General features: G+C 42.3%; 1 protein-coding gene across 1 annotated transcript in view; it reads right to left on the reverse strand.

Moving 5' to 3' along the window:
• Positions 1 to 4187: 4187 nt before the first annotated feature.
• Positions 4188 to 27403, reverse strand: part of plbd2 (phospholipase B domain containing 2) — a 35914-nt gene continuing 12698 nt past the window's right edge. Inside the window, exons 4-12 of the mRNA XM_063034343.1 lie at positions 27315 to 27403; positions 23056 to 23270; positions 21756 to 21847; positions 18523 to 18683; positions 15054 to 15149; positions 14748 to 14819; positions 13114 to 13266; positions 8439 to 8601; positions 4188 to 5496 (exon numbers count right to left, since the gene is read on the reverse strand). The exon at positions 27315 to 27403 is cut by the window's right edge and continues 12 nt beyond it. Of these exons, the coding sequence (XP_062890413.1) occupies positions 5329 to 5496; positions 8439 to 8601; positions 13114 to 13266; positions 14748 to 14819; positions 15054 to 15149; positions 18523 to 18683; positions 21756 to 21847; positions 23056 to 23270; positions 27315 to 27403 (1209 nt within the window). The 3' untranslated portion in view covers positions 4188 to 5328. The remainder of the gene's footprint in view (positions 5497 to 8438; positions 8602 to 13113; positions 13267 to 14747; positions 14820 to 15053; positions 15150 to 18522; positions 18684 to 21755; positions 21848 to 23055; positions 23271 to 27314) is intronic.

Here is a 27403-nt window from a genome sequence, read left to right on the forward strand (position 1 = left end):
TCCGGACTCTTAGTAGGCCAGTGGCAGGTGGACTCCCTGCCGGAGGAGATGAGAGCTTTTGAGTGGAGCACCAGACGTCTTCTCTATCTGGGAGTCTACCTGAGTCCTTCTGGGGAGACCTGGCTGGCGAACTGGCAGGACCTGGAGACAAAGGTCATGGCCCGGCTAGGGCGCTGGTCAGGCCTTCTCAGGGTGCTTTCCTATCGAGGCAGGGTGGTGGTCATAAACCAGCTGGTGGCCTCCATGTTGTGGTACCGGATGGTCACCTTGGCCCCCCCCTGCCCCTTTTGTTGCGAGAATGCAGAGGAAGCTGGTGGACTTCTTCTGGGGAAACAGGAAACACTGGGTCTCTGCAGCGGTTCTGAGTCTCCCAGTAGGAGAGGGCGGACAGTCGCTGGTGTGTGTACGCACACGACTGGCGGCTCTCCGCCTCAGGACTCTGCAGAGATTCCTGTACGCCGAGCGCCCTCCCAGGTGGCACGTGTTGGCGACTTTCTTCCTCCGGAGGGGCTGCTGCCTTCACGAAGATATGCAGCTACCACCGGCAGGCGTCAGCCGTGCTGCTTTGCAGAGGCTGCCCGGCTTCTATCAGGACCAACTGAGAGTCTGGAACATGGTTGCCTCAGGCCGGGAATCCCCTCCTCTGGCAGAGGGCGGGGTCCTGGCCGACCCTTGCCCTGCCTCAGCGGATGTCGGTGCGGCTCAGGTGTGTGGATCGACTCAAGCTGAGCTGCTCGTCGGGCCCAGGCCCCGCAGCCTTACCCGGGAGACGAATCCACACAACTTGAGCCGTCTTTCATCGACACCCACAATCCCATTCAGGGATGCAGGCAGGAGGTACCTTTATGGGCTGCTGCTCCACACCCTCCACTTCCTAGCCCTTGTCCACCGTCCCGACACGCCATGGCGGTCGGTCTTTCCACCTGGAGGTGAGGGGGGTCCCCAATGGAAGTCCCTTTACAAGGGAGTCCTCCCCATGCACCTTGGGGATCTCGGCTGGAGGGTGCTGCATAAAGCGGTGCCCTGCAATAAGTTCTTTAGTCTGTACACGGATCTCCCAGCCGCGTGTCACTTCTGCGGGCTGGAGGAGACCGTGTACCACATGTACGTGGAGTGTGTGAGGCTGCAGCCCCTTTTCGCGTTTTTGCGTGGGCTGCTTCTCGCCTTCTGGTTGCATTTCAGTCCCACCCTATTTATATATGGTCATCCAGTAAGGAGGGGGGCACAGAGGGATGAGGATGTCCTTGTCAACTTGCTCCTGGGGCTGGCGAAAATTGCCATCCGTGGCTCCTGGAAAAGGGTGGCAGGAGGTTCTCCCCGGGCGGACTGCCTGGCTATGTTTAGGGGGTATGTTCGTGCCCGGGTGAACATTGAAAAGGAATACGCACAGTCCACGGCGACCGTAGAGGTGTTCCGGGACCGTTGGGCTCCGCGGGGTGTAAATGCCATCATTGATGAGGATGGCAATATATTGGTTTAAGATGTATTGTCTGTTTGTAGTGTAGTAAATATGTTAGTCACTGGGTTTGTAAATATTGTATAGCACCGACATTTGTAATAAAGAATTTTGTATAAAAAAAGAGGAAGTAGAGGCACTGTCGTGCTTTCTTCACAATTGTATTAATATGATGGGACCAGGACAGGTCCTCTGAGATACTGATACCCAGGAACTTAAAGTTACTGACCCTTCCCACCTCTTATCCTCTGATGATTACTTGCTCATGGACCCCTGATTTCCCTCTCCTGAAGTCTTCTATCAGTTCCTTGGTCTTATTGGCATTGAGTGAGAGGTTGTTGCTATTACACCACTCAGCCAAATTTCCAATCTCCCTCCTATCTGCTAATTCATCACCACCTTTGATACGGCCCATAACAGTAGTGTCATCAGCAAACCTGTGTATGGTGTTGGAGCTGTACCTAGCCTCACAATCATAGGTGTAAAGCGATTAGAGCAGCGGGCTAAGTACACATCACTGCGGTGTTCCGGTGCTGATGGAGATGGTGAAGGAGATGTTGTCAATCTGAACTGACCAGTGTCTACAAGTGAGGCCCAGGTCTGGGAATTTACTGATTAATTTAGAGGGGATGATGGTGTTCAATGCCAAACTATAATTGATGACGAGCATCCTGATGTATGCATTTTTAATGTCCAGATGTTCCAGGGTTGTGTGAAGAGCCAGGTTAGCTTCTGCTGTAGACCTGTTGCTTCGGTAGGCGAATTGGAGCAGATCCAAGTCACCATTCAGACAGGAGCTGATATGCTTCAACACCAGACTCTCAAAACACTTCATCACTGTGGATGTAAGTGCCACTGGACAATAGTCATTTAGACAGGTTACCACGCTCTTCTTGGGCACAGGTGCCTTACTTGAAGCAGGTAGGTATCATGCAATGCCAGAGTGAGAGGTTAGATATCTATGAATACACCAGCCAGTTGCTTGGCCCAGGTCTTTAGTATTCAGCTAGGTGCAAACAACTTTGGAATTCTTTGATAAAATAACATAGGATAGACAATGAAATATCAGGCAAAATTTCCCCTTAAGGAAACCATGTTGACTTTGGCCTTTTTACCATGTGCCACCAAATACCCCAAACCCTCATCCTTAGTAATGTACACCAACCACTAAACTCACGGTGTCAACCACTGAAGTCAGGCTAACCTCATATAATTTCCTGTCTTTTTCCTCCCTCCCTTCTTAAAATGTGGAGGAATATTTGTGATTTTCCAGCCCTCCTGAACCAATCCAGAACCTAGTGTTTAAGATATCACTAAAGCCTCTCTAATCTCCTCCGCTAGCTTCTTCAGAACCCTGGGTTTCGTCCATCTGATCCAGGTGATTTATCTACCTTTAGACCTATCAGCTTCTCAAACACCTTCTCCTTAGTAATAGCCACTCTGCCTCCTGACATATATGAAACTCTTGGTATTCTCTTATATTATTGGCTAGCTTATCCACATATTTCATCTTTTCTCTCCCTATTGCTCTTTAGTTGCTTTTTGTTGGTTTTTAAAAGCTTCCCACAGTAGCACAATGCTAGTAAAGACCGGGGCATCGGAATTCAATCCTGGCGTCCTCTGTAAGGAATTTCCATGTTCTTCGTGTGGAATGAGTGGTTTTCTCCCGATGCTCTGGTTTCTTCCCAAAGACCTACTGATTAGTAGGTTAATATGTCATGGTAAATTGTCCCATGATTAGGTTAGGGTTAAAACAAGGTTGTAGGGGGTTGCTGGGCAGCAACACTCGAAGGGGTTATTTGAGTTATTGTAAATAATTTTTGTGACATTGCGTGCCCTCTCTTTTGCTTTTATGCTGTCTTTGACTTGCCTTGTCCTCCCTTTAGAATGCTTTGCTTCTTTCAGGTAAACTGTTCGTGCGTCATTTGAGTTACTCCAAGAAACTCCAGCCAGTGCTGCTCACCATCAACCCTGAACAGCGGTTCTATTTGGCAGACAATCTGCATTTACCCAGCAGTTCCATCCAGTGGGTTCATTGTGCTTGCAATTGATAAGAGACCATGTTCATTCACAGATTTGGTATTTCTAAACAAGTTCGAGATTCCCGATTTTTCTGAATGAAAAATTATTGGCAAATGACCATGCATGGCCTGATAATACCTTCAGTGAAGGCACAATGCAAAACATTATCTTGCTCTCACACACAAGCTTGGAATTCAGATGATGTGGGAGTGGATTTGCTATGCTTCAGTTTATGGTACCATTCACTAGGATCCAGAATGTATTATTTTGGATAAAATGTTTTAATGTTACAGTGCCTGAGCTATAAGACAGTTCCATTCATGTATAGTGAATCCATAGTGCAAGTTATTGGTTGTAATATCATTAAGCCTATGAACATCTATCACATTCCCTCAGGAATACCCTTAGAAATTTTCCTCTGCATTCAACAATAGCACCTGAAAGTTTGCCAGGCAGTAAGTATTATATCGGTACAAGGGTAATTTATATATATATATTTGCTTTCAAAATATTTAGATGATCTAAGTGCAATTACATTCTCTTGCACTTGGCGGCACTGTAACAAAGCCCAATTTACAGGGAAATGTCCAGGTTTTGACAGCCCAAATCTTCTGTTATTAAATTTCTAAAATTTTATTTTAGCTATTGAAAAATTATTTATATACAAGATCCAAAGCAATTTAAATCAAGAAATTAAATTACATTTTCAGAACTAAAAGTCAAACCTCTTGCTTCACCTGAAAACTCTATTCTTCAGAAGATTAACCTTATTTCTCACAGGCAGCATCTGTGTTGATCATCACTACCAGGGATTCTGCAGTAAAACTGCACAAAATCACAAGTCAGGAGATAGAAAACCGACTAGCTCACAGGATTAATGGACTGTACTCCAACTTAGCACCTCACCTATTCACTAATATTTTCATATTTGTGTACTATTAGCAAGGTGTCCTACCTGCTCCAGGAAAAACTAGAAAATTTGCATCAACTATTCCTGATGTTAAAGCAGGCCACAGAAGGTCTGATACAGAATTATTTATCTCCATTTTTATTCAAATATCAGAACCCAGTACAGACATCATCCTCTGTACCAAAATAAAACACCAATATTTGTGTTTAATAAAACAGTATAATATTCTATATAAGCTATACATGTAAAATTTAAGAAATGTGAAAACTAAATCTCATTTGCAAATAATGATACCAACCTGGATGACAGAAACCACTGACTGAGTCTGGCAGTTTAATTGGCCTTAAAGTTACTAAACATTGGCGATCAGTCATTTGGGAACGCAAGTCACAGGAAGACGTGTCCAATCTCACCCGCTGTGTAACAATTCTAACTTTGACCATTATTTGATTCCACTGTTAGCTAAGGATGGAAAGCAGGTTTTAGCTGTTCAACTTGAGGTCAGGGAGATATGGCTCATTTGTCATATGTAGTGATGCACAGCTGTATCAGGTCACACGATGTGGAAAAAATGTGGCTTTACAGGAAGTGAAATTTTCCTTTGCTGACTAGCCAACTATAAAAATACAGTCTTTCACAGATAATGTGCCGTAAACATATTAGCTCAGAAATTCCTGCAAGTTTTGAAGTATGAGCTTGTGATTTAATATCCTAGGTGCATGAAATTTCAAGATTTCATTCACGAATAAAACTTTGATAAGAGCTGGTAATCATTGAGAAATCTACACCAGAAGTGAGATTTTAAAAATCACTCTCACATTTCATAAATCAGACTCACACAAGTCATCACAGTGATATTTTAAATGAGGCAGAAGATCAAGATAAGTGGCATGAGCTGATTTTAAAGTACTATATTTAATTGCGTACATGTGCGAAGTGCTCATTTCCATTCCACCTTTACTGGCAGGAACTTCCAAAGATCGGGATGTCCTAAGTGCACAAGGTTTCTGAATGGAGATTTGCTCCACTGAAATGCTGGAACCTGGTCCCACGTTGGGCCGCTCACTGCAATCATTTGATAGGCCTTGTGCAATTCAAATGAGGTAACCTAGGCATAACACAAGTTGAACATTAAATATATTACTAACTTTATAAAGAGTCAAGAGTCATACAGCACAGACACATGGTCTTCAGTCCACCATATCTTTGCTGACTATTAAAAACCTATCTATAATCTTCTCCGTTTACCTTGGTCTGTAGCCTTCTTTACCTTGGCAGGTGAAGTACTTGTTCAGATATGTGTGACTATCTGCCTCCGCCATCCTCATAGATAGTGCATCCCAGATTGCAACCATTCTTTTGGTGGAAAATTATTCCCTCAGATCCTTTCCTCCTTACTCCTCATGTTAACCCATGATGGAAAGATTCTCACCATCCACTCTTATCAAGAGCATAGTTCCATCTTAACTACCTCCATTACTTGGAAGACAAACACAGCCTTTAGTCGCTCCTTATAACTGAAACGGTCCATCTCAAGCAAAATTCTGATAAACCTCCTCTGCACCCTCTCCAATGCACTTACATCAAGTGGAACTGCACAAAATATTGCAGCTGAGGCCTAACCAAAGTTTTATAAAGCTGTACCTTGATGTCCATGCTCTTAAATTCCATGCCCTGGGTAATAAAGACCAGCATCCTGCATGTCCCCTTCACCTCCCTACCTACGCGTGCTGCCACTTTTTAAGCGATTCATGTACAAAATCCCGCTGTTGTTTAGAACAACCTAGCACCCTGCCATTCACTATGCATGTCCTTAGCCTTCTTGGGTTGTAGTTTAGATACAATTACAATGTTTGAAAGGTATTTGGACAGGTAAACATGTCAATGGATGTGGACCTAATGGGAGCTAGTGATATTAGCATACATAGATACTGCAGTCAGCATGTCCTCACAAAATACATCACCTCACACTTGAAGATTAAATTCCAGTTGCCAGTGTTTTGACCAATATTATTCTGTCTCAGTCTATCCTCCTTCCTATCAAATGACAGACAGTCCCCAAGCTACTATAGGGTTCCATCCTGACAATTGTTCACAAGTCAGAAAAGGACAGTGTGTGGGAGAGACTCACAGAAACGGCTGTAATGGGAGAGCAAGCAGGCACGGGAGGAGTGGCCAACAGCAGCCCCAGTGAGAGAAGGAAACCACTCAGGGTGCCCAACGCTTCCTGGCGCGACGTTGGGGAGAGAAGGCAGTTAGAAATGCCCTGTTCCTGATCAGCAGAAGATGCTTGTAGTCCCGCAGCAGCTGGCAAATTCACCCCCGCTCATCCTGACAAGTATGAGGTGATGCAAGTTGGAAAGTCAAAGGGTAGGTACAGATCTGCTGTATTCACTAAATAATAGGGTCATTAGGAACGCTGATGAATGCAGAGACCCAAACGTTCAAGTCCAATAGCTTCCATAAAATGGGATTGCAGGTGAAGGCAGCAATTGTGAGAATAATAAAATTAGAATTTTACAAAATACTGTTAGACAACAATTTAAGTATTGCGTGTAGTCCTGGTTGCTCTCTGAGCTCACAGGAGATTCAGCAGGGTGTCGCTTGGATCGGAGGATTTAATTATGGGTCTCCTCATAACGACTGTGCTTTGTGAGCTGTGGAAGGAGGAGGCGGAGGAGTGACCTCACCGAGATACTAAACTTTAAGAGACATAGGATAGAGTAGGTAGTGGAAATCCTATTCTATAGTAGGAGTACCAGAAACAAGAGGGCAAGCTGTTCAGAGGAAAAGGAATCTTAAGTGGATACAAGGTGGAAGTTTTTCTTTTTAAATACACATTGGTTGACTTGCTACCACTGGTGGTAGAATCTATGTTTAAGAATTATTTAAACAGGCACTTAAATGAACAAGGTATAGAGGGACATGGATCTAATACAGGCAAAGGGGTTACTATAATGAGTATGGACATGGTAGGCTGAAGGGCATTTCTATGCTGTACAACTCGATGATGATAGTATACATCTCTATATTTAAGGGTACATGATCACTTCAAAAGATGATCTCCACTACCCTTGGAGAGAACTACAACTGCAGACTCTGCCACAGAAGCCTTATTATATGCACAAATACTGAGTATGTTGTGCAGTAATTACGTGAGCTATTGTGTAGCAAAGCAAATAATTAGTTTTTATCTAATTAAAAAATTTGATCATAGAATGCCATTGCTTTTCTTTGAATCCTGCCATTGAAACTCTGAACTATGCCATGGGATTGTTAATCCTTTCCAGGACCTCAGAAAATGATATTTCTGTAAGGTACAGATTTTCAGAGCAGGAAGTAAACCCACAGTGGAGCAACAGCCAAGCAACAAGTTTACCCATGACATACATGTAGACTAAAATACTAAAAGTGAAGGTAACAATATCACTGCAGATTAATTTCTTATAAAGCAAATATCTCCATTCATTTTTCACCCTCTGGGCCTTAATTTATTGCTCATCCCCAAATGTCCTTAAGGAGAGGCAAACAACTTTCTTGAACACCAGCCAACCTAATGTTGTTGAAGAGGGAGCATATATACACCCACTGGCTCATTGTTAAAGTGCCTCTTAACAAGTGCTGAATTAAACAAATATTCATCTGAGAAAAGTAAAAATTGGAGATGCACTACTTAAGCCCCCCAGTTTGATCTGCTAGTTGTGTAATATATTCAACATCATTAGATTGGAAATGCACTCAACAGAAGAATGGAAAACTGAAAGATCACTGGAAAAGCCAAAAGTAAAAGTAAACTTACTTGCATGAAGGAAGTTAGAAAAGCTGGGAATCTAAAATAGAAATTACTGTAACTGCTCTGCAGGTTAGTCAGTGCCTTAATAGAAAGGTGCAGGTACAATTCATCATAAATCTGCTTTCCTTATGAAAAGTTACACCCAAAGTGTTAACTAACCTTTCCCCTTTCACTTATAGACCAACCAACGTGTTTTAAACATTTTCCATTCCTCGCAAGCCTTCATGCTGCAGAATTGCTGTCTCAGTATATCTCACCTTCATATCTGTGCCTCCATGTGATCGCAAAGCTAATGCAGAAAACGGGTAACTTCCATTGGCTGGATTAAGATCAGACCGGGCTGAAATTGCATTCTCCCCATTGGGCTTGGGAGTACATTGCTGACACACTGACAGAGGATCATACATAAAGTTATTATACCTGAAAGTAAAACAGTGAGGTAAGAAATCCAGATTGTATCTTAAAATTGACTTTGAAGGACACAAGTACAATCTAAGATCTTACGGTGCAGTTGTTGACTACAAACTGCGTTAAAAACAGAAGATGAAGGAAACAGTCAGCAAATCGAACAGATCTATGGAAATGGAGTCGGTAATGCCTGATTGGAAAGTCATGGGGGGGCGGGGGGGTGTAGTTTGCAAGGTGGTGTGCTCCAGCTCCCAGCAGAGCAATGCTATCAGTCCGTTTCTCTTGTCCTGATATACATGCAACCAATTCTTGCTCATAACATCTGTTTGATTATTTTGACATTTACCTATTCTCAAGGATGATTTACAGAAGTTAATTAAGTTGTCTTTAGTTCAAGTTTAATTATCATTCAACCATACATGAATACAGCCAAACAAAACAAGCGCTTCTTTGGGCCAAGGTGCACAGCACCAACAGTTACACAAAACAAAACATAGATAAACCAAGTTCCCGAGTGACATGGCCTATAAACTGATGGTGCCTGTTCTTCCTGTTGGCAAGAACAAGCCGCTCTCAGCAGTCCGCAGATGAACACATGCACAATGCAGCGTGTCTTCCACCGAGCAAACACCAGAGGGCAACACCGATGGGAGACACCAGCCCCCAATCCAGCATGGACACCGTGCCACACCGCCTCCAGCTTCTCCATTCTGTGATTGCTGCAGCAGGCAAGTCCACAGCACAAGGCCTAGTCCTTGCTACAATCGAGGCCACACAGCTCCCTCACTGTTGGTCTCGCTGATAAACCAGTGAAATGAACTTGCAGTATCTTACATTGCCAATGCCCAACAGAGTCTTGCAATCGCAAGAAAAACGCCCCCTCGCTGTTAGACTGTAGACTGACTTCACTCACCGGCTCTAAAGCCTTTCTGTAGCAGGTAGCAGCATGGTCCGCACCAAGTCCAGCTCCTCTGTCAATGAGCAGCTCGCTAATGGGGAAGACCTACAGTACTTTAAGTTCTTAATGTCCAGCATTGTCTTGTAAAAAAAAAGACAAAGTACCTCTGGTTGGCCCTGGAGTGGAGATTTTGGAGGAAACCAGAGCACACACCAAAAACCCATAAAGACACAGGGAACAATATGTAAAGTCCACATGAGAAGCACCTTGGACAAGGATCGTATAAAATTCCCTGGAGCTGAGGCAGCAGCATTAACTGCTGCCTCACTATTTTGCCCTGTTGCAGATCCATTTGCTTGGATAATGGATTGCAAGCCATAGAAACATAGACATAGAAACATAGAAAATAGGTGCAGGAGTAGGCCATTCGGCCCTTCGAGCCTGCACCGCCATTTATTATGATCATGGCTGATCATCCAACTCAGAACCCAGCCTTCCCTCCATACCCCCTGACCCCTGTAGCCACAAGGGCCATATCTAACTTCCTTTTAAACATAGCTAATGAACTGGCCTCAACAGTTTGCTGTGGCAGAGAATTCCACAGATTCACCACTCTCTGTGTGAAGAAGTTTTTCCTAACCTCGGTCCTAAAAGGCTTCCCCTCTATCCTCAAACTGTGACCCCTCGTTCTAGACCTCCCCAACATCGGGAACAATCTTCCTGCATCTAGCCTGTCCAATCCCTTTAGGATCTTATACGTTTCAATCAGATCCCCCCTCAATCTTCTAAATTCCAACGAGTACAAGCCCAGTTCATCCAGTCTTTCTTCATATGAAAGACCTGCCATCCCAGGAATCAATCTGGTGAACCTTCTTTGTACTCCCTCTATGGCAAAGATGTCTTTCCTCAGATTAGGGGACCAAAACTGCACACAATACTCCAGGTGTGGTCTCACCAAGGCCTTGTACAACTGCAGTAGTACCTCCCTGCTCCTGTACTCGAATCCTCTCGCTATAAATGCCAGCATACCGTTCGCCTTTTTCACCGCCTGCTGTACCTGCATGCCCACTTTCAATGACTGGTGTATAATGACACCCAGGTCTCGTTGCACCTCCCCTTTTCCTAATCGGCCACCATTCAGATAATAATCTGTTTTCCTATTTTTGCCACCAAAGTGGATAACTTCACATTTATCCACATTAAATTGCATCTGCCATGAGTTTGCCCACTCACCCAACCTATCCAAGTCACCCTGCATCCTCTTAGCATCCTCCTCACTGCTAACACTGCCACCCAGCTTCGTGTCATCCGCAAACTTGGAGATGCTGCATTTAATTCCCTCATCCAAGTCATTAATATATATTGTAAACAACTGGGGTCCCAGCACTGAGCCTTGCGGTACCCCACTAGTCACCGCCTGCCATTCTGAAAAGGTCCCGTTTATTCCCACTCTTTGCTTCCTGTCTGCTAACCAATTCTCCACCCACACCAATACCTTACCCCCAATACCGTGTGCTTTAAGTTTGCACACTAATCTCCTATGTGGGACCTTGTCAAAAGCCTTTTGAAAATCCAAATATACCACATCCACTGGTTCTCCCCTATCCACTCTACTAGTTACATCCTCAAAAAATTCTATGAGATTCGTCAGACATGATTTTCCTTTCACAAATCCATGCTGACTTTGTCCGATCATTTCACCGCTTTCCAAATGTGCTGTTATCACATCCTTGATAACTGACTCCAGCAGTTTCCCCACCACCGACGTTAGGCTAACCGGCCTATAATTCCCCGGTTTCTCTCTCCCTCCTTTTTTAAAAAGTGGGGTTACATTAGCCACCCTCCAATCCTCAGGAACTAGTCCAGAATCTAACGAGTTTTGAAAAATTATCACATCATATTGCCATCATGAGGCAAATGCTAGACGGGGACAAATATCGCTGGCCAGCCAGTTTTGAGAAAGCTCCACAGTGCCTCCTTGTTACTGAAGTCAAAAGGCTTTGGTGAGGTCCAAAAAGACCATCAAAACAATATGTTCTGCTTCCTGCATTTCTCTTAGAGTTGTCACAAGATGATGCTCTAGGTGAATAGAATCCACACAGTGGTTTGGAAAGCAGAGCTTTGGCTACTTCAATTTAAAACAGAAGTTGGTAAGTTCTTGATTAGTAAGGGCAACAAAGGTTATGGGGAGAAGGCAAATGGGGTTGATAGGGATAATAAATCAGCTTTGATGGAACGGCAGAACAGACTCAATGTGCTAAGTGGGCTAATTCTACTCCTATGTCTTATGAAAACCAGTGTAGGACACTAGCAATGACATTCCCTGCGGCAGACTGCAAGAGCAGCCCTCTTTGTTTACCACAGCTGTCAGGAATGTGGGCATAGTGTGGCCAGAATCGAGAGCTTGGTAGGAAGAGGCCCAGGGGAAGCAGGAACAGAGACCAGGTGTGCAGCAAAGGCTGGGGTTGGGAAATAGATCAGGAGTGGGACTGGCAGCAGGCTGTGCAGCGAGCGACCACTGGGGACAGAGCCAGGCGTTGGCTTGGACTGGGAGCTGAAGACTGGACTGCAGTCAGGACCATGGATGAGAGCACTCCTATTCTTGTACATGAAAGAGCAAGTAGATATACGCAGGGTGGAGCCTAAATCACAAAGCAGGGCAACACATACTGATCCTGATGAAGGGTCGCGGCCTGAGACTTTTTATTCCTTTCCATAGCTTTTGCCTTAGCTGCCAAGTTTCTCCACCATTTTGTGTGCATTGCTCTGGATTTCTAGCATCTGTAGAACCCCTTGTTTGTGATCACATAACAGAGCCTGGCTTCTTGTCAGTTTGCTAACCTACCACACCCTGGTCCACCCAAATCCTTTGCTACTGGATCACGGGAGGATATATCAGAAGTAATAAAGCATAGAAACATTGTGAAACAGCACCTGAGGCTTAACATATGAAGAATTACATTAAATTTTCTTTAAGTTAAGAAATGACTACATTAAGGATTGCAAGAGGTTAAAAGGGAAAAAAATAGAGTTGACTGAGAGAAGCTATTGTTCCTCTTATGTTCTTACACTCTTACCTCACTTATTTTGGCTTATAACCACATTTCTTACACTTCATCGGCTATAATGCACATTGAGCATGCAAACAGATAGTATACCAATTCAAGTCAATTGCGTCCTGGAAACAAATTGGATGCGAGGTCCAGTTCACACAGAGGAGTAAACAGCCAATTCGTTTTGCACTTCAAAGTTGCATTTAAAAGCAATATGCAAGGAAACATTTTGTGTTATAATTCAGAGTGATAATCAATGCTTACTTCTATAAAGAGCATGGGCTGCATGGTAGTGTAGTGGTTAGCATAATGCTTTACAGTACAGGTGACCTGGGTTCAATTCCCACCGCTACCTGTAAGGAGTTTGTATGTTCTCCCCATGACCGTGTGGGTTTCCTCCGGGTGCTCTGGTTTCCTCCCAGAGTCCAGAGATGCACCAATTGGTCGCTGTAGATTTGTCCCATGATTAGGCTAAGTGGCACAGCTCGAAGGGCCAGAAGAGCCTATTTAATACTATCTCATTAAATAAATCAGAGCAATTGAGAACTATAACAATTAATATAGTCCAGGTACCTCATTAATTTAATGATTGAATCCACATCTGTAACCATGGTCTGATTTCGACGGAATATCAGAGCTCGAGGACTCTTGTCGTAACTGAACCAGTCTCCGTATTTCTTAAACAGGTCTAGTTGACCACTAGCATTAAAGATCTCTTTGAAATACCTACAAAGATGGAAGCACAACTCGGAGTTAAAACTTCTGTTAAAAATAGTTACTTGTGCAACTTTTCTACCTAATGATGTGATAAGACTGCTGAACGGATCCTGACCCGGATCTGGGCCGTACCCTCCAAATATCCGGACCTGCCTCTCGGTTTTTTTGCACTACCTTACTTTCCATTTTTCTATTTATGATTTATAATTTAAATTTTTAATATTTACTATTGATTTGTAATCCAGGGAGCGGGAAGCGCAGAATCAAATACCGCTGTGATGATTGTACATTCTAGTATCAATTGTTTGGCGACAATAAAGTATAAAGTATAATGGACTTCTCAGGTTAAATGCTGACTGAGAAATGCTACAGAGGAGCAATAAAATCATAAACTGGATAGAGTACTGTATCCGACTTTCCCTCCCTTGGGAAAGGGTACATTCATCTTGAGGAGCACATATCCTGGAAACCGTGCAATGCAGCATTCTGTGATAAATAACTCTGCAAACTGTAGCTAGCTGAGGTTTGAATGCCAAATCTTGTCTTTGAAAGGCTCCCTGCTCTTTTCTGAATAGTCACAGACTCATGTACTTTTCTTGTTTCTGTGTCTGAAGCTTTCATGGCAATCATGGGGAGGAATGGGAGAATGGTCAAAATTTTACAAAAAAATTTGTATTTATGCTGATTCATAGGATCTGGAAATGTGATTAAAAATCTGCTCAAATCTGATTAACTTCATCACAGCTAAATTGGTGGATTGTCTGTGATAGGATAACTTGCTGAAGGGCTTATGTCAGATGGATTGACCTAAATTTGCATAAACTAAGGAAGGACGGCAGAGGTGGTAATGGAACGAGAATTAAAAGTTAAAAGAGCAAGGCAGGTCATGGGCTTGTTTCTGATGAATGCAAATAAAAATTTTATCAAGCTTAAGGAGAAACAGGAGAACAAATCACAGTACCGTGCAAAAGTTTAAGGCACATAAATATAACTAGGGTGCCTAAGACTTTTGCACAGTACTGTATTTGCCGATGTGGAGCACAGATCAAGTTTGTAAGCCTGGCAGGAGCAAAGGAAGTTGGGAATGGCGAGGGTGGGGTGCTGCGGAAGTGGCATGGGGCAGGTGGCAGAGGAGGAGTGCCAGGGATGGGGTGCGGCGCGGACTGGTGTCGACATATCCAGCTCTGAGGTTATTTGATTCCAAAGAATTGGAATATTGTTCACTGCAGAATGTGTCTCTGGTACTTGCAGCTCCTTCCTTTGTTCCTAACCGTGATTCCCCTCTCCCTGTTCCCTTTCCACTATAGAGATCCATATCAGAATCAGGTTTATCATCATTCACATGTCATGAAATTTGGTTTTGTGGCAGCAGTACAGTGCAATACATAAAATTACTATAGTACTGTGTAAAAGTCTCAGGCATCTAGCTATACACATGTTCCTAAGACTGCACAGTACTGTAACTACAATTTATCGCAGTCTATACTTACGGTATGTTGTAGCTGGCCCAGTAACCTCTCTTCATCAGCTCATCAGTTTTATCGGCAACAACTATCTGGCCCCTGCAATTGTTCAGAAGTTAGTTTTGAGAAACCATGAAATACAAAAGAGTAGCAGCACCCAAAATAAAAATCAACAGTCTGTAGATTGTCATTCCATTCTCACTATGTAGGCAAGAATCAAAGTTACACAATATAAATACAAATTGTGTCAATGACTCATCCAGATGGCACATCTATTTTACTCCAGTAAAATCAGGCAATCCGATAAACCAAACTCATCACATTCGCACTTACGGTATTTGCTCCAGAATCGTCAACAAGTTCTTGCTGATATTCAATTGGCCTGGTGTAAAGAAATTATAGTCCACGATCATCCACTGATTATTGTATCTGTAACAGAAAGAAAATCATTATGTTTGGTTATAGTTCTCCATTTATGTCACAGCCAAGAAAACTCACTGGTACCTCTGCTTCCTCTGGGAGGCCAAGGGAAGTTGTCCCACTTGACCCTCACCAATTTTTTTTTTTTTAAAAATAAAATTGGTGGACCATTGACAGCATATTATCTAGATACATCACAGCGGTATGGCAACTGCTGTGGGCAAACCGCAGAGTTGTGGACACAGCTCAGCTCATCTCGGAAACCAGCTTCCCCTCCGTGCACTGTCTATACTCCTCCCCTCTCGCTCACTGGTGATAGAGGGCCCGTGGCATGTCGAAGTGTGAGAATATGGACTGTGGTTTTGACGGACTGTAGATCATGGACTCTTTGGAGGCTTTGCTATTGCCTGCATGGTGGTTGCTGCTGGCAGGGGGTGGGGTGATGCTTCCTGCTGGAACAACTGAGGGGAGGGTTGATGCTTTGGCGCTTGCGTGCGGGGGGGGGCTTTGGGGGGTTCTAACGTTTTTCTGTCATTCATTCGTTGGGGTTTTCTGCTTTGTAGATGTCTGTGAAGAGTAAGAATTTCAGGTTGTATACTGCATATCAAATGTAATCACTGAAAACAGCCAGTGTAATCAAAAATCCCACCTATTCCAAACATTCTCTCCCCCCCCCACCTGTGGGACAAAAGACATCTCAAAGCATGTACGACCACGCCCAAGGACAGTTTCTCTCAGACTATTGACTGTTTCCCCAGTACACTAAGATAGGCTCTTGACCTCAATCTACCTCGTAACTCTGCATCTTAATGCCTACCTGCACTGCGTTCCCACTGTACACTTTACTCTGCATTGTTATAGTTTCACTTTGAGCTCCCTCAATGCACTGTTGCAATAAACTGATCTGCATGGACGGTATGCAAGTCAAGTTTTTCCACTGTGTCATTACATGACAATAATAAATCAAATTTACTGACTTGCAGGGGTGCAACAAGTTATTATAGTGGATAGAGAAGCCTATTGACCATATATTAAAACGTGCAGAAAAAACATCATGAAGAATGTACACCAAGACAAAACTGATTGTAAATAACCTAGCAAAACCCAGATCTCCAGACTAATAGGTACTCTGCCCACATACAAGACGATAACACACTAACTGGCGCATTTGAATATGTAATCAGACAATAAAGCTTATACAAACATTATTATTAAAGATTATGTTCGCTGTTTTTGGTGCACTTTCTCTCACCTCTCATGTGGGAATCTGCAATTTAACCACATTATTTTGAGTGGCTCAAAATGAAATAAAATCCTAGACCTTCCTAAGTTTTTGCTGAGGTGCCTGGATCTTTTGATGAATTGGGCAGGAAAAAGTGCATCATTTGCTCTCATCTCCTATCACATCCTACAAATATACATTAGCGTCTTAAAAGAAAACTTTAAACATTACGTGACGTAAATTCCTGGGCCTGAAGCTTTTAATGGCAAGGAACCAATGTTTACCAGGAAGCCACACACCCACTAACTACCTACTGCCCGTAACGTCACTGGCATTTGGGGCAGCATGAAGGTCCTCCATCTCTGGTGTTCTGGGCTTCCTTTATCGTGTGGGTAACTCGGTTTTCACTACCGTCAAGCCCCAGGTGGAGACACAGGAATACCGTCACACTCAGATGTTTCCAAAACAATTCTGTTTTCCAGTCAGGGTTGTTAGCCCTGAGCTGAACCCCCAGACCTGGAGGACCAGTGGACCACTCTTAGTCGTGCCTCTACCCTTTGACCTGTTTGGCATGGGTGACCCTACCATGAGCCAAAGCATAAAGCCCTGACTCCAGTCAGCATAGATCTCCGGGATTTTGAGGCACGCAAGCCTCCAAGCCCTATGACAAGGATGTGATCTTCTTGTAGGGCACCCCGCTAAACTGGTATTCAATTGTCTATCAACTTCTGTAGAGCAAATCACATTGACTACCAAATCATCAGCAAATGCATGTCAGGAAGCCAGAGTTATGATCAAAACTATAAATGAATAAGTAGCAATCATAAATGAGACAAGAAACACTACAAATAGAAATTCAAGATTCACATTAGGAAGTCATTCTAGAAAATGCAAATCCACTTTTAATAATTTAAGTTGTGAGTACTCATACCACAAGGCAGCTAAATATATGTGAAACACAGTTTAAGTATTTTGGTGGCAGATTAATATACCAGTCCATGTGAAAAATTAGCCTGACTAAAGGTAAATCTGAAAATGTGATGAAAAATTACCTGCTCACATTTACATTTCAGATGGTCAATATTTTTACCATTAATTCCCAAACATAGCAACACTTGAGAAATCATGGAGTCTAGTGAAGTAGGCCACAAACCAAATCAGGTAACAACTTGAAATCTATTCCTTCTAAAAAAAATGTCGTGCAGCAGAATCTTGCATTATGTTGTTAAAAGAATGCACTGTTTTCAAATCAAACCATTTTGATCGTGCACATCATTAAGTCAAAAATCTGGAAATGTATGCTCTATTTTCAATGTTAATGAAGAATTAATCTTGTCGTAGGTTTTGGAGGCTTGTGTGCCTCAATGACCCGGTGAGGCATGTAGGCTGGCATCAGGACCTTGTGCTTTGGCTCTTGGTGGGGTCAACCATGCCAAGCAGGTTAAATGGTAGAGGCCGGACTAAAACTGGTCCACCAGTCCTCCAGGTTTGGAGGTTCAGCTCAGGGCTAACAACCCTGACTGGTTAAAGAACAATTGTTACAGAAAGAGCAATGAAGAATCCTTCGAGAAAGACAGATGGATGACCTTCATTGCTGCCCTAAACGCCAGCAGTGTTATGGGCAGTATCTACATCTGGATAACATTTATCATAAGAAGGCATTTACATAGCACGAGAAAATTTATCTTCCCAGGAAAATACTCAGTAATGATTTTTATTCTTACCTAACACCAATAATAACGATGGAGAATCAAACTGGGCCTTCAAAAAGATTTGTTAAGTACTTGAGGGAAAAGAACTGTAAAGGTATGGAGAAAGGCCTGGCCAATGAGATCAATTGCAAAGAGGTAACAGAGACTGAATGGTTTCCTTGTATGTTATGAATCCATATATAATTGATCACTTATAAGATTCAATTATGTACAGTATCTGCATCAGCAGAAAACCTCTTTGCAAAACATCAATCCTGATTCCCTTAACATATTCACAGGAAAATGAAAAAAAAATCAATATAATTATGATGATTAAGAGTTGTTTTTGAATTTTAGGCTGCACTAAACTCCAGGTCCAGAGAATGGGGTACAAATCATAAAAAGGCTTACACATCACTCACAGCTCCGGGCTCCAATAAGAAAAAGTTTTGAAACTAACAGAACTCACGTGCCACTGTTGAATTTTCTAATAATTGCAGCCCATTCTGCACCATTTCTTGCAAGTCGATTAGCTACAATGTTTCTCAACCATTCCATCACAGAACCAACTGGCTTGACAAAACTCCACAATTGGGCATTATTATTACCAATTGTGGTTTCTAGAGTAACCTAACAAGAAAGAACATTAATAACAAATTTGCTTTACTTTCAGGACTTCTAATGTTAAAATTACATTTTTAAAATCTCAGGATCAGATTTAATATCACTGCCAAATGTCGTGAAATTTGTTGTTTCTTCTCTCATTGATTGCCTTTTGCTTATTTACTTGTATGTCTTTATAATGCAAGGACACAACAAATCTTTCTCCTCCACTTATTCCCCATGTTCATTTAAATTATATTGTTTTAAAAACCACAACTTCTGCTTACATATTATTACATCTTTCACAACATGAACCCAAACTCCTGTTTCCACAACGAGCTTTGGCAATCTATCTGGAGGTGGAAAATGATACAAGCCTGTTCTGTTCACAGAAGGTGGGACAGAATGCATCCAGAAGATGTTGGAAAGGCCAAGCAACCTCGGTAAAAGGAGAAACAGTTATGTTTCAGGTGAAACACTACAGAGGTGCCCTCTTCTCTTTGCTACTGTCAGGAAGGAGGTACAGAAGCCTGAAGGCGCACACACACACAAAGCAATACAGGAACAGCTTCTTCCCCTCTGCCATCAGACTTCTGAATGGACATTGAATCGATGAACACTACCTCACTTTTTTCCCATTTCTGTTTTTGATATAAAATTTAACTATTTAATATATTACTGTAATTAATTTTTTTCCCTATGTTATCATGTATTGCATTGTACTGCTGCTGGTTAACAAATTTCACGACATATGCCGCTGATATTAAACCTGATTCTGAAACTGAAGAGTCATTTATTGAACACAACTACACAAAATGCTGTCACAGGAAAGTAATATCCATCATCAGGGATCCCCCATCACCCACGACATGCTCTCTTTGCAATACGGCCATCAGGAATAAGATATAGGAAACTCAGGACTCATACTACCAGGTTCAACAACAGTTATTACCCTTCAACCATCAGGCCCTTGAACCAAAGGGGGTAAACTTCACTTGCCCCATCATTCAAATGTTCCCACAAACTGGGGATTCACTTCGTCCTGACAAAGGGTCTCGGCCCAAAACATTGACTGTACCTCTTCCTATAGATGCTGCCTGGCCTGCTGCATTCCACCAGCATTTTGTGTGTGTTGCTTGAATTTCCAGCATCTGCAGATTTCCTCGTGTCTACTCACTTTCATCTCATCTTCTTGATATTTATTACGATTTCTTTCTTTTTAATTTTCAGTTTGATGTCTTTTGCAGGATGTTTGAATGCCCAAGTTGGTCCAGTCTTTCATTAATTCTGTATGATTATTATTCAGTGGATTTATCGAGTATGTCCACATGAAAATGAATCTCAGGGCTGTATACGGAGACATATATGGACTTCAATCATTTTTTTTCAGCTGACTTGCCCGTTTCTCTTTCTACAGAACCAGCTTGTCCTGTTGTGTTTTTCCAGCTTTTATTTCAGATTTGCAGTATCTGTTATTTTTCTTTGATTTTCACAAATCCAGCCCAGCTAATTGCCACTCCATCTATCTATTCTGAGCAGAGTGACTGCAAGTGTCATTGAGAGTTTGTGAGGGGTATTCGTTTGCATGAACCTGCTCATCAATGAGCATTTTGAATCGTGTAAGGTCACTTAAATCCACACAGCACATTTCAAACGTGGACAAAAGTACAGAATTCCAGAAATGAGGTAAGGGTGTCTCACTTTGACATCAAGGCAACATTTGACACTTTCAGCTATCAGGGAGCTCTAATAAAATTGGGTATCTGGGGGAAAACTTTCCATTAGTGGGAGATGCAACTCGTGAGAAGGAAATTGGTTGTTCTTGAGGACATCTGAGCACTGAGCTATTGCTGAGCCATTGAGTTCCTCCAGCATTTTGTGTTACTGAGATATTGCTCCTTTGTTCACTCATCTTCAGCAATTCAATTAGTGACCTTCTCTCCTTCAAAGTCAGAAGTTAGGATATGCACAACGATTCCGAGTTTTCACTTTCATCTTCAATGCCTCAGTTAATGTGTCAAAGTGAAACAAATTCGAATTCTGGTTTCCATAGCAACACACACAAAATGCTGGAGGAACTCAGCAGGCCAGGCAGCATCTATGGAAAAGAGTACAGTCGACGTTTCAGGCTGAAACCCTTTGCTAGGACTGGAGAAAAAAAAAAACAACCCTGAGGAGTAGATTTAAAAGGTGGGAGAACCACCAGGTGAGAGGTGAAACCTGGGAGGGGAGAGATGAAGCCAAGAGCAGGGAAGTCAATTGGTGAAGGAGACAGAAGGCCATGGAAGGAAGAAAAAAAAAAGGGGGAAGGAGCACCAGAGGGAGGCGATGGGTGTGCAAGGAGATGAGATTAGAGAGAAAGGGGATGGAAAAGGAGAGGAGGCGGTTAGGGAGCATTACTGGAAGTTTGAGAAATCGATGTTCATGCCATCAGGTTGGAGCCTACCCAAACGGAATACAAGGTGTTGTTCCTCCAACCTAAGCATGACCCCATCACGACAGTGGAGGAGGCCATGGATGGACATATCGAAATAGCTTTCATATTCCATCAACATTGTCACCACCCAATTCTCCACCATGTATAAACCTGTGGGACTTTTGCGTGTCAGAGGAGGAAACCCAACTGGGGCAGCCAATGGGTGCTGTTGTTTCAAAAACTGCTCAGCAGTGAGGTGTTCACAATCCAGCTACGCAAATCTCTTCTGCAATCTACAAGCCTGCCAGAAGTGTGATAGAACCGTCTCTCGCCGGCTGGAAGAGCGAACACAAGCACGTACAATTTCCTCTCAACAATATGCACACTCAAACTTGGAAAATGTTATTCTTCCACCTTTGTGAAAACACCCAATTGCAAAATTGGAAATTGACAGTGAGCTACCATCTGGAGCTGCAGTGACCACCTTCCAGGGCAGTTATGGACAAGCTATACATACCAGTCTTACAAGTACTATGTCCATCCTTGGAATAATTCAAAATGTTCATGCTCCAACGTAATGCCACTGATGCTCCAATAGATAAGTAACATCCAAAGATATTTACATATTTGTCAGTTCAGTGAAAGTAAGAAAGTTTAAAAAAACTCAGCAAGAAATTGCTCACCAATCCACTACTCAGGATGTAAAAATCATCACCAGAAAAGATCATTCCTGGATATGATGAAAAAGCTTGCACCTCTCCTGGTATTAAATCACCTATGTAGAACAGAAGAGAATGAAAAAAATGTTAACTTAGTTCCTCCAATTTCCAGATGCTTGTGAACCTAAACTCATTTATTTCATAAAAGAATCACTGTTTACAGCTGATGCACTCACCGCAGAAAATATTTAAGTTTAAGCATCTCATCTTGAGTGCCAGTGCACAGGACAGATGCAACTTAAAACTGTTTTAATTCAATAAATAAATTGCCTTTGCACAAATGCACTCTCCCATTTAGCTCGTTCATAACACATTAACTTATTTACTTTTATATGCCAGGACCAAGAAGTCAGGAAATATTTCCCATATTCTAATAACCTGCTTGCAAAGAATACTTTTAACCAAAGAAGATGGAATGAATCAAACAGATCCCAAATGCAATGGGCAAATGATAAAAACTGCTAGGACATATTATCGAAGTCCAGCATCTAAGCTTGGTTCTTCCAAGACCTAGCAAAAGCACCTATGCACAGTAAAATGCAAGATTTTACTGTCAAGTTAAGGCCAGCAAAGAATACTGAAATTCAACACTTTTATTCCCTGATATTGTGCACACCTATACAAATTACAAGACAAAAAAAATGCAGTTCTGATATGTCTATCCACGACCTCCTCTACTGTAAAGATGAAGCCACACTCAGGTTGGACGAACAACACCTTATATTCCATCTGGGTAGCCTCCAACCTGATGGCATGAACATTGACTCCTCAAACTTCCGCTAATGCCCCACCTCCCCCTCGTACCCCATCCGTTATTTATTTATATACACATTCTTTCTCTCTCTCTTTTTCTGTTCCTCTGACTATACCCCTTGCCCATCCTGTGTTTTTCCCCCCTCCCCCTTTTCTTTCTCCCTAGGCCTCCTGTCCCATGATCCTCTCATATCTCTCTTGCCAATCACCTGTCCAGCTCTTGGCTCCATCCCTCCCCCTCCTGTCTTCTATCATTTCGGATCTCCCCCTCCCCCTTTCAAATCTCTTACTAGCTCTTCCTTCAGTTAGTCCTGACGAAGGGTCTCGGCCTGAAACGTTGACTGTACCTCTTCCTAGAGATGCTGCCTGGCCTGCTGCATTCACCAGCAACTTTGATGTGTGTTGTATGGAAACACCAATTGTTTCTGCTTATTTGAGACCAAAACAAAGTTTTATACAGTGAGAATTCACAACTGTTAAAAGTGCTGAATTGCTTTTGCAACATGTTTACCTCCTGGGACGGACTTGAAGGACAGCTTGTATTTTTTCATAATTCTCAGCATTGTCTGATAGTTGCTCCAGGTGTCATGAGATACAAGCAGTTCCTTATTGCCTGGCAATAGCTTGATGAGTGCAGAGCATGATCCAGAACCGAACATCTTTGAACTGTCTGATTTATTAAGTACATTTTCTAGATCTTCCAAGTCACCGGACATCTGGAAGAGACTACAGTTATTGAAAATAATTAAAATAATTAGGTAAAAAGTGTGATCAAAAGGATAATAAGCAGAATTATTCTGCATGAAAATCTTTAATCGTCACAAGCCTCTCAGGCCAATATCAATCTCTTTGCAGGAAGGTTGGGCCCAGAATAAATAGCTGGCAGTGCATAAGGAAATGAAAATGCATAATAGAAATATATAATTAATGTTAACACAAGGATCACAAATAGAAGACATATCAGTGTGACTTAAAAATCTAAACCGACACCACCAGAAACCATTGTCACAAAAAAAAATTCCTTCACCTTCACTGTAAAAACAGAGGAAAATAGGTTCACAATTTACTTCATTTGTTGGAGGAAATATACCACAGTTAGTAGGGACTGGAAGGATTCCGTATGGTCCCAAGAATCAATACTAACTTACATCAGTGGCTTACACTTGGAAGGGTCCACAATAATATCTGAAACAGAAATAAAACAAGTGGAAGAAAATGGAAATTGGTGGACATATTGAGAGCACAATGCCTCTCAAAGTCCAATCCTGCGTCCCTGCTGAGAGAGGTGGAAATGGGCAAGGCTGGTGAAGCCGTATAGACTGATCCCCTGCACAGTGGATGCAATGGATTACAGAACCATTGGTGAACTCCAACTATACCATTGACTTTGGACGATGGAGACGGGAGGCTAGCAATGGCCTATGCTCTACTGGGAGCTAAGAGCCCAAGAAGAAGAAAAGAGGACCATCACAGAAGAGTCAATGTGATTACACCCACTGGAAAGGAAAAGTGACCTATCCCACGTCTGGTGTTTCAACAACGTTACTGAAGTAGTAAAGCCGCTTGCTGAAAGGGACTTTAGCAGACTCAATACTCCACAAAACCCAATGAATCCAAAGTAACAACCAAAGATGAAAAAATTAGTCAACTATTTAACTGAAGCATATCAGGGGAAGCTGCGGTCAAACTTAAAATGTGTTTTGATAAAACAGAATGGCCTGGTTTGTTTAGCAGAGGCAGCTCAGTTAAGAATCATGAGTCAGACTTCTAGCTTAATAGGTGCACATTATTAGCAAAAACTAAAGAGACCTCCATGAGTTGGGAGGTCTTCAAGTTAGTGTCTCTATATAGAAATTGCTCAAAAGCAAATAGGATACAATAAAAACCAGCAAAGAAAAGCTTAATACAGACTGATTAATACAAATGTACATGAAAGGAAAGTCAAGAAAAAGGTAAATTAATTTAGCCTATTCCATTGCTGGGATGCCTTATGACAATACAAGTCTTTGTACCTAGTCAGACTGTAATTGTCTGCATCAGACGAAAGATAAAAACACCAAATCCACTTGGGAGGAAACAAACATTGTTCTAGTTGCTTTCCAAGTCCCACGGTCATTGTCACCTTAAGCAGTAGCAGCGCCACTTCTCGATAGAATATAATGTAATGCCCTGGTTCACATTTTTACTGTTATGCTGTAGGTATTTCACTTGGCAGTTCTGTAAGAGCAGCCTGTTCTGCTCTCAGCCTGTTTGGGTTATCGTTGAAGATGAGGGATGATGAGGAATGTGCCCCCTCCAATTAGGATGCCAGAACTGGGGGGGGGGGGGGGATTTTTTTTGGTGAGGGATACTGAGATTGGTCTTGGAGTTTTTTTTTGTTCGGCAGGAGATGGAGAGAGAAGATTCTGGGGAGAACTGGTCACAGGATAGGACCCAGTGGGAGACCCGTTTGTTCGAGGTGGATTGCGAGCGACATTCAGGAGATGGTGTGAGCTTTCATGCAGACTGAGGGCCCGGTGTGCGAGTGACCAAGAAGTTCAGGATGAGTTCCAACTTGTGCACATTTGACTGTCTAATTAAAATGGAACCTTCTCTTTTTGTTTTTCTTTACTAACCTTTAAGATTCCTATCAGCCAAGGAAACCAGGGGGTTTCAACAGAAACCAGCATTCATCATCGGTAAGGAACTATTTCAACTATGCTTTGGGAAAAGCAGCCGGCCTTGCACAATGGACAAGTGCAGTGTTCCTTTTACAAACCCTCAATATGGCGTGAACGAAACTCAAAAGCAAAAGATTGATAATGCTCAGATTGGGCAGCATCTGATTGGGAGAGAGTGTTAACATCTCCGAGCAATGAGGAAGACCTTAAAATCGTTTAGCAAACAAATCAATGCTTCAATGGTGGTGTTTCAGCATTTTCAGTCACTTGTTATTCTTCTATGAAGGGAAAATGGAGTTGGGCTTTTGTGGGACTCTAAAGTACAAAAGCAACAGCAGAGGGAATGTGTAGAACACTCAAAAAAAAAGGACACGTCAGATCAATACAAAGAGTGTCAGTTTAACATATCTGTAGTTTATACTAAATACGAAAATAGAATTTCAGTTCACAATACGTATGAGCACGAGTGATGGGAAGGTCTTATTTCACAGTAGTGCTTCTGGTTTCCTATTTACATACATGCAACCATTGTGTTTTCTCCGCCGCCGTTAACGACAATGAGTAATTTCTTTACAGAGTCATCAAGTTGCACAGGAAGGTTACATTACAACAACTTATCATTTCAATTTATTATTAATTGGGTTGAGTTGTTCTCCAGTCTTGGCAATTCACTTGCAAGTGCATGGCCAAGACTGGAAAACAATTCAACTAGCAACCGCCCGAGGAGTTACAGAATTAGTTCCATTTATTATTAAAGTCCACGTAAAACACTGCCAATGTACTCAAAGCTGTTGACAAATAGGCTGCACTTTATTTTTAGCAGGGAGTGGACTTTGATATACTTAAAGTGAGGCATATCTGCATGAGAGAATGAAACACCTTTCTACTTGGTGGTGATGAGCGCCCCACTCCAGGTGTAAAGATTCTGCGCATACCACAGAGCTCTCGCTTTCGTTTTCATAATGTATTGCAGCCTCTACTTCAGAGAAACGTACTCAATTGTACCAGTGCTTTCAAGTTCCTTCATGAATAATCTATGCCTCAGGGGTTCCCAAACTGGGTTCCATGGACCCCTCAGTTAACGGTAGGGGTCCATAGCATTTTTAAAAAAAGGTGCAGGAAGACTCTCAAATAAACACATTCCAGCCACGGAAGTTCCTCTTCGCAGAGCTGCATGAAAAGTAATTACTGGCATTTTAGAATTTATTGTCGGCTTAAATTATTTTAAATTCCCTCAAAAGTACCCGAAGCTAAATTTTATTCAGGATCGTTATAGCCGGTGTAAAGAGACCAAGAGTTGGTATAAAGAGACCAGTTCTCTGTGGACTGGTTTCAAATTCAGAACCACAAAGTGATAATAGGGGAATAATTACATCACTACATGACCTCGCGTAATTGTACTTTTGCGACCAAGTTAGAAAGTTGCTGTTTCTAAGGACATGAGCACATTACAGGCTGATACGACATTTCTGTTTTGTAACAGGTAGATCCTTACAGTTGTTACACTAAACAAGGCCCGAAAAAAAAAATCAGTCCAGGTGCGTGTAAAGAATCACGGTGAGAGAAAAAAAAACAGGTTCTCTTAAACTGTGGCCAGTGCTTTTAAACTTCATCCAAAATGGCAAGAATTATTTTTGGGCCACTTGAAGTTTGTTGCACGTAACTGGCTGCCAGATTTTCCAGAGTATATCCCATGAGTAACACATTGGGCTGGGTATAGCACAAAGGGCCTGTACAAATGTCTTGCAAGGATACGCTACAGATGTTTCTACAGCTTTAGCACTCCTGTGATAACACAAATTGGGGCAGCTCTTTCATTCCCAACACACAGTTTCCACATCCCAACACTAAGCTTGTTCCACATCAAAAAGATTATGGCAAACTGTACCCCAACCCTATTTGCTGGCCATAGAATCATAAGCCTGGTCATATAACAAAAAATGTAGAAGCCCGACACTTGAAGTTTGATGAAGCTGAAAAATCAGAAGCAACAATTATAAGCCAGAAGCAACATCCATTTATTTAGTCATAGGAGAATGAGATTAATGGGAATAAAACAAGGTAACTGCTTTTGGGCGGCAATGTGCGTGACTTATAAAAAAGTACTTACATTAATCCAAAAGGCTGAATGTTCAATTTTCTGGTAGGAAACAAAATATGCTTATTATATCCATCCTCCAGTCCTTGTAGCTGCAGTAA

This window comes from Mobula hypostoma, chromosome 27 (genome assembly GCF_963921235.1).
Source record: "Mobula hypostoma chromosome 27, sMobHyp1.1, whole genome shotgun sequence".
NCBI lineage: Eukaryota > Metazoa > Chordata > Chondrichthyes > Myliobatiformes > Myliobatidae > Mobula > Mobula hypostoma.